Source organism: Dromiciops gliroides, chromosome 2 (genome assembly GCF_019393635.1).
Source record: "Dromiciops gliroides isolate mDroGli1 chromosome 2, mDroGli1.pri, whole genome shotgun sequence".
In the NCBI taxonomy this organism is placed as follows: domain Eukaryota; kingdom Metazoa; phylum Chordata; class Mammalia; order Microbiotheria; family Microbiotheriidae; genus Dromiciops; species Dromiciops gliroides.
The window spans coordinates 291,590,213-291,598,290 of record NC_057862.1 but is presented as its reverse complement, the minus strand read 5'-3'; the positions used below and the strand labels follow the sequence as shown (position 1 = coordinate 291,598,290).

The following is an 8,078-nucleotide window of genomic DNA, read 5'->3' as shown; positions in this document are numbered from 1 at the left end:
CTGCTCTTCCCTCCTTCCTCTTTCCCTTCCCTCATGCCCAACCCAGATAAGCCAGCCCTTTGCGCTAGGCTGCGTTTTTCAGGAAACCTTGCTGCCAGTCTACACAGACTGATTGCTGATTTCCCTCCTGAGCCTGGGACCACCTTTCTTTTCCTACTCCCGGTAAGCTTGTCCCCTGCTCCTTACCTAGTCTAGCCTGCCACCCATAGCACCCACCTAGTCCAGCCTGGGACCTGAACTCACCCTTCATCCCAGGCTTCAGCCCTCTCCAAAACCTTAAAATTCGGTGTCTCTTTGGGAGAAACGATTCTGCCCATCTCCCCCAAAATTCATGGCAGGAAGAAATAAAGAGAGGAGGTGCCAAGACCTCTCCCGAAGAAGACCTATAAATTACCTATGTCTTACCCAATCCTTTTCTCCCTGAAGTTATGTTCTTGACTCAAGTCTGCATGAGGCATTGGCCTGATATGGGATGGGAAGGAGGTATCCTGGAATCTGAGGGGCAGAAACCCCACTTGTGTGTCCTGCCTCCCAGGGGAGGCTGTTTGTGGGGGGCATAGAAGGGAAGAGATGACTTTGGGAATGGAGGAACCAGATGGGAGGGGGAGCAGGCTTTCTCCCTCTTCCTCTGGGCTCCTGTATGAGGGTGACAAAAGGAAGCATTATAGCATAAAAAAATTTAAATAAAAAGAAAAAAAGAATGCTGGCCTGGGAGGCCTGCCTGTTGGTCCTGACTCTTTCTTCCAATAACTTGCTGTGTAACTTTATAGGTCCCACTCCTCTCTGGGCATGAGTTCCTTCAACTATTCTTACAGCAGATGGTTCTCAATGGTTTTTTTTAACCATCTCTATTTCCCCTTCTCTATCTACTCTCCATTTGTCAATAACATTCTTAAAATGTGGCATCTGAGAAAACTGATAGCACGTATTTATTAAGCAAAGCCATGTTCTGGGTGATAGGGATTGAAGAAGAAAACCTAATGTCCCTTCCTTTAAGGAGTTTATGATCTATTATTATGGAGGTAGTACTCTTTAGAAAAGAAATTCTCAGGGTGAGAATGTCTGGGAATGGGTTCCCTAAATGCTGGAATCCTACAACACCCAAATAATTGAGAAGGGCCTGAGTTATTGGCCATGGCTGAGTTAATTGGGAAGTAATGAATGGGGGTCTCCTAGATGACCTCCCTAATGACCAGGGCTCATTGGCCTCTTCTCTTTGTTCCCAGACTCCTTTGGGGGCTCCGAGGACATCAGTGTCAAGGATGAACCAGCAGAAGCAGGAGCAGAGGAGTTCCCCCAGCAAGGACTCTGACCCAGAGCTGTGAGCGGAAGATTAAAAGGTCTTCCAGCTTGAGTCCCAGGAAGGAAAAGAAAAGCCTTAAGGGGATGGAAAGCTTAAAGAAATCCCTCTCACTGAAGATCAAGGTCAATGTGGCATCTGGGGGCCACATGGAGGAGAAGAAGAAGCCCATCCGCAGGAGTTCATACTCCCTCTTCAGTGCCTTCCAAACAGTGGAGGAAGAAGCAGACAGGTCTCAGAAGCCACCGAGTCCTCATCAGATGAGACAGCCTGTTTTCCCTGAAATAGAACCTCTGGAGGAGCAGGAGGAGTCTGAAGCAGGTGAGGCCAACAATTAGCTCTGACCCAGTCAAGGGTCTTAGAGCTCCCAAGTCACAATCCTGACACGTTACATATTTGCACAGCATTTCATGTTTTATAAAGCACTTCAAAAAGAAATATGCTTGGGGGCAGCTAGGTGGTGCAGTGGATAAAGCACTGGCCCTGGATTCAGGAGTACCTGAGTTCAAATCTAGCCTTAGACACTTGACATTTACTAGCTGTGTGACCCTGGGCAAGTCACTTAACCCCCATTGCCCTGCAAAAAACCAAAAACAAACAAACAAACAAAAATAAAATAAGTAAAAAAATAAATATGCTTTGACTAATGCAGAAATATGTTTAATGTGATTGTACATATGTAACCTATATCAGATTGCTTGCTGTCTTGGGGAGGGGGGAAGAAAGAAAGGGAGGGAGAAAAATTTGGAACTCAAAATCTTGTAAAAACAAATATTGAAAACTTTCTTTATATGTAACTGGAGAATAATAAAATACTTTTATGATTTAGAAAAAATTTTTTAAATAAAAGTGAAAAAATAAATATTCTTTTATATACTATAAAGTGCATTACCATTTATAAAACACTTTACATCCAATTTGCGAGGTATTTCATGATTTAACCTCTGTTTCCTCATCTGTAAAATGAGAAGATTGGACTCAGTGTCCCCTAAGGTCCCTTCTCGTTCTCAATGATTCTGTGAATTTAGTGACAGGCTGATGTCTCCAGACTCACCCTGTGGTAATTTTATTAATTGGAGCTGGAGGGAAATACTTTTTCAAGTACAGTTATCCCTGCCACATCGAGACTTTCCCCACCTTGGTTTTGACATTTCATAGATTGGCATCAGAAATTAAATGGGAACTTGGGGAGGGGAGTTTTGCAGAAGCTGCAGGTGATATGCAAAGGCCTGCAGATGACACAGAAAAAGTTTAGAAACTCAGACATACATAAAACATATGTATAGTATTGTATCATATCCACATATTTTATCATTTAATACCATAATAATTCATACTTCTCTGGTATGAAGGGAGGATCAAAAAATGTTATGAGGCTTTTCCAGATTGTCAGGGCACCATGCCCCTAACCCCCATGATGTGGAAGGGATAACTGTAGTTTCTCTCTTTTTTTTTTTTAAGTGAGGCAATTGGGGTTAAGTGACTTGCCCAGGGTCATACAGCTAGTAAGTGTTAAGTGTCTGAGGCTAGATTTGAACTCAGGTACTCCTGACTCCAGGGCCGGTGCTCTATCCATAACTGTAGTTTCAAGCTCAAAAGCCTATGATCTTATAACTTGGGGGTCCAGAATCCTGCTCCTTGGTCATTGAGTCTAAATGGGGCTCTTCTCCCTTTCTCTTCAGATTCTGTCAACAAGACCCTATCAGCAACAACAAAGGACCCTCAGCAAGAGAAACAAAGAAGCCCCCCCAAGCCCTGTTCTCCAACCCAGAGCCATAGTGGTAGGAAGTCTAGTATCGACTCCACAAACTCTTACCATGAAAAGGAGGAGGACGGTATTCTTGGGCTGGGCAACTTCAAGAGGACTTTTCTTAGGATGAGCAAGAGGGAAGGTGGTGCTGGGGTCCAGGCAACCGAGGAGAGTGGCTTTTTTCGAAGGAGCTCACGCCTCTTCAAGTCTGTCATAAAAAATGAGAAGGAGGTGACCAACCGGCCTCCGAGGCTACCAAAGACATCCCTGGGGTCCCCTAAAGAAGAATCCCCAGAGATCAAAATGGAAGTGAAGGAAGGTAAGTGGAACAGCGATCAGAAAAGCAATCCCTCACATGTAGTCTTGACAGTTTTGAGATTCTGGATGGCTTACTTCTTCAATATCTTGGGGTATACCCAGTGTTCTCCCCTTCTTTCTTAGTCCTTTCTCTCCCACCCACCTCAACTTCAAAGTCATGTTCTCCTTGTTAAGTAAGATTTCATCTGAGTCAAGCTCAAACCAAGCTTACCAAAAATCTTCAGTGGAGACAGGTCCATTTGTCTAGATAGCTGAAGGACTTTACAGATGAGATTGTACAAACCACACCTACCCGAGTGGAAACTATGTTGCCCTGATCAGCTTGAGTAGGGCTCTACATTTTTTTCTCTGATATCATCTTCACCAAGAGTTCAGTGACCTGAGTCATGTATCCCCAGACTTCATTTTAATATAACACACCTTCAAATCGTGCCAATCAATTGGATTTGATAGCTATGTGATTGGACCTCCTACAGTTAGAAGGGTATTTAAACTGACCCCACCACCATTAAGTGTCTTCGGTGTGAGAGAGATGTCCATTAACCATCCTTTTTTTCATAACCTGCCAGTATATTAATACAATGATTAGGGGCAGCTAGGTGGCCCAGTGGATAAAGCACCAGCCCTGGATTCAGGAGTACCTGAGTTCAAATCCAGCCTCAGACACTTGACACTTACTAGCTGTGTGACCTTGGGCAAGTCACTTAACCCCCATTGCCCCATAAAAACAAACAAACAAACAAATGATTAAATTACCCAGAAACTGTCTCTCATATTTTTAATTGTCACATGTATTTACAATTTACCAAGTGTTTTCATTTTCCCTCTCACATTGCCACCACTTTAGTGGAGGGCCTCATTGCCTCTGCCTTAGACTATTCTCAAAGACCCCCAATTGGTTTCCCGGCCTCCAGTTTCTCCCTTTCTCAAATCCATTTTCCTAATGTATAAGTTTCAAAAGGCAGGCCATGTCTCTTCTCAAAAACCTTCAGAGGATCCCTATTGTTTATAGGGTCGACTAAATTCCTTAGCCTGGCACTCAAGGCTCACCACAGTTGGACATTAGCCTTGTTTCTGTCTCTTCCCCTTCACATACTCTCAGGTCTAGCCAAACTGGACTATTATCTTTTCCCCAAACTCAGTATGCTATTTTCTTTGCCTCTCTGGTTGCAGGCTGACCATCCATTATCCCTGGATTGAGTGTCAGGTGCCACGGATTCTGTGCAGGCCTTCCCTGATTCCCTCTAGCTGAAAGTGCTCTCTGTCTTTCCTCAGATTTTCTCAGAACCCTTGCTTTACTTTGTTCCTGTCACTGTCAACCTTGTATTACACTCACCTATATAAATGCTATAACCTTCCCAGTAACCTTTTCTGAAGGGATCAACTTTTTCTCATTCACACACACACACACACACACACACACACACACAGAGGGTACTAGCATGGAAATGCAAAGATCTATATCAATATCTATATATCTTTGCATTTCCATGCTAGTACCATGCCTACACATAATAGGCACATCATGAATATTTGTTAAATAATAAAAATAATAATAGATTCAATTCAATTAATATGGATTAAGTGCTTACTGTGTGCCAGGCACCATGCTAAGTACTAGGAATACAAATAAGAAAAAGAAAGATAGTCCTTGCCCTCAAGGAACTTAAAATCTAATGAATTAACTTTAAAAAAAATTATTATTTGGGGGGTGGGACAGGGCAATGAGGGTTAAGTGACTTGCCCAGGGTCACACAACTAGCAAATGTCAAGTGTCTGAATCTGGACTTGAACTCAGATCCTCCTGAAACCAGGGTCAGTGCTTTATCCACTGTGCCACCTAGCTGCCCTCAATGAATTAACTTTTATATAATGCCTTGAGATAAATCACTTCTCAATTGAATTGAACTTTATAGCTTCAAATATATTTTATTATTTATAAAACACCACATAATTTATGAAGGGCCCTACAGTTTACAATATACTTTCTGATCTATTACCTCCCTTGGTTTTGTTTAGGGTACTAGGTGGCCCCATAGTACATAAAGTGCAAGGCCTAGAGTCAGGAAGACTCATCTCTGAGTTCAGATCTGGCCTGGGCAAATCACTTAACCCTGTTTGCCTCAGTTTCCTCATTGGTAAAATGAAGTGGAAAAGGAAATGGCAAACCACTGCAGTAGCTTTGCTAAGAAAACCCCAAATGGGGTCATGAAGAATCAGACACAACTGAAAAAAAAACAAACAACTGACCATTGGTTTTGTTCCCTACAAAACAGGTACTTAATAAATTTTTTTTAAATTGCTTTGATCCTCACAACAAATTCATGAGATAAATCAGGGATTATTATCCTCATTTCATAGGGGAGGAAACAGAGGCTCTCACAGGGAAAGTCACTTTCCCAGGACTACTTAGTAAATCAGCTGTCAGGGCTGGTCTCATGGTTTCCAGGCGGAATTATGTCCGCTGCCCCCAGGTACTTACCATTATTCTCTTTGGGCTTTTAGAAAAGCCAGTCTCCGATCTCATCACTGAACGGCAGCTGCTGAAAGCCTTTTCTCAGCTATGCCAAATGGAGGACAGCCTTGTGGAGGACCAGCACTCAGGGAGGTTCAAAGATGACCCAACTGCCTATGTTCGCCAGGCTATGGACATCTGTGTTCATTATGATGTGATGGCGGCCGAAATCAGGAACATTGTGAGGGAGACTCTGAGCCAGTCCAGTGTGGACTCAGAGGCTCTGTTGTGCATGGCACAGCTGATTGAGAAGGAGGAGGAGGTTCACCCAGAGGACCGGCCTGACAGTGACTTCCTGAGAGCCCCTCGGAAGTGGAGACACCTCTGGGAGGAAGCAGTGAAGAAGAGCACCTTAGATCGGGTGGGGAAGGTGGGCCAGGACATGAGGGAACCCAGCCTGGCCGGCCTCCTGGTGGAGCTTGGCAGCCTGGTGAAGCAGGACCTGGTGAAGATCCGGACAGAGGTGCAACCCTGCTACCCAGCGGACTTCCCTGTGTGGAAGACCTACTTGGATGCTTTCCATGGAGCTGTGTCTGCCCAACTTCAGGAGCTCTTACAGAAGGCTCAGGACTTGGAGCAACTTTATGTGATAATGGACTGGGTAGCCAATGTCTACTGCAGGTGAGTCACTCTGGCCTCATTACTTGCAGGGTGATGTGGAGGGAGGAATCATGGGGCACATGAGCTGGAGGGGATGTAGAATCATAGATCTACCTCAGAGGCTATTTAGTCCAACCTCCTTGTTTTATAGGTAAAGAAACTCAGGCCCAGGGAAGTGAAGTGACTTGTCCAAGGTCATGTAGATAGTAAGTATCCAAGGATGGGATGGGATTTGAAGCCAGGTTCTCTGATGCCTGAGCCAGTGTTCTTTCCACTGTGCCATGTTGCCTACTATGTTCTAAGGGAGCCAAGGTAAGGCAAGTCAATCAACAAGCATTTATTAAGAACCTACTATGTGCCAGGCACTGCATTAAGTGCTAGGGATACAAAGAAAGACAAAAATAGAGTCCCTGCTCTCAAGGAACTCACAGTATAATGGAGGAAACAACATTGAGACAACTACACACACACTAGTTGTAGGCAGGATGAATTGGAGCTATTCAACAGGTATTACTTATTGTATTGATATAAGGTTTATATGTGTGATAGCCAACCAGATCTTGGCTCAGCCTCCATCTCTTTTGTTAGAGCAGAGGCTGGCTGTAGACTTCATGTGATACATCCAAGAATATATCATGTAGAACTTTAATCAGAATATTAGCAATGAGTAATGTAAATAGCGTTCAGTAACTTAGAATCATTAACCCTGCCAATCCACACAATACTCAGACCAGCCAATAACACTTTCTTCCTTGCCACCTTGGGGCAGCTAGGTGGTGCAGTGAATAAAGTGCCAGACCCGGGGTCAGGAAGACTCATCTTCATGAGTTCAAATCCAGCCTCAGACACTAACTAGCGGGGTGAGCCCGGGCAAGTCACTTAACCCCGTTTGCCTGTTTCTTCATCTACAAAATGAGCTGGAGAAGCAAATGGTAAACCACTCTGGTATCTTTGCAAGAAAACCCCAAATGAAGTCATGAAGAATCAGACATGACTAAAACAACTGAACAACAGCAAAACCTCACCACTTTGTTGTGAGGCAGGTTGAAAAGTCCTAGAGTCTCTTAGTTCCTCCTCTCAGTCACTCTCTGGACATTGATCAACATTTAGATATCGTAATTCTTATAATATTGGCACAGCCTACACATGAGTACTGGATATTCCTTCAGCTGTTTAAATTGTTCTTTATTAAATTTTATTTTTTTATTTTTGCAGGGCAATGAGGGTTAAGTGACTTGCCCAGGCATTTTTCCACTCTTGGTGAAACCTGGGTCACTGTTTAGTATATACTAGTAATTCTGGAATTCATTTGCTTCTTCTGGTCTCCTGAGGCAGTATGGGCTCCTGTAAGCCGAGTACAGTTATCCCTTCCACATTGCAACTTTCCCTATCATGGTTGGCATAAGAAATTAAATGGGAATTTTTGAGGAGTTTTGTGGAATCCAACAGATGAAGGCCAGCAGAAAACAGAGAATAAATTTAGAAACTCAGAAATGCATAAAATAGATATAGAATATTGTATATTATTTACATATTTTATCTTTTAATACTGTAAATACCCCACACAAAAAAGGAAAAAATTCAGACTTCTTCTC

The 8,078-nt window shown here is 43.4% G+C and overlaps 1 protein-coding gene across 1 annotated transcript in view; it reads left to right on the top strand.

The window, feature by feature from the left end:
* The first annotated feature begins 1,244 nt into the window (after positions 1-1,244).
* Positions 1,245-8,078, top strand: part of EXOC3L4 (exocyst complex component 3 like 4) — a 52,588-nt gene continuing 45,754 nt past the window's right edge. Inside the window, 4 exon segments of the mRNA XM_043986926.1 lie at positions 1,245-1,306; positions 1,308-1,621; positions 2,983-3,369; positions 5,874-6,504. Of these exon segments, the coding sequence (XP_043842861.1) occupies positions 1,263-1,306; positions 1,308-1,621; positions 2,983-3,369; positions 5,874-6,504 (1,376 nt within the window). The 5' untranslated portion in view covers positions 1,245-1,262.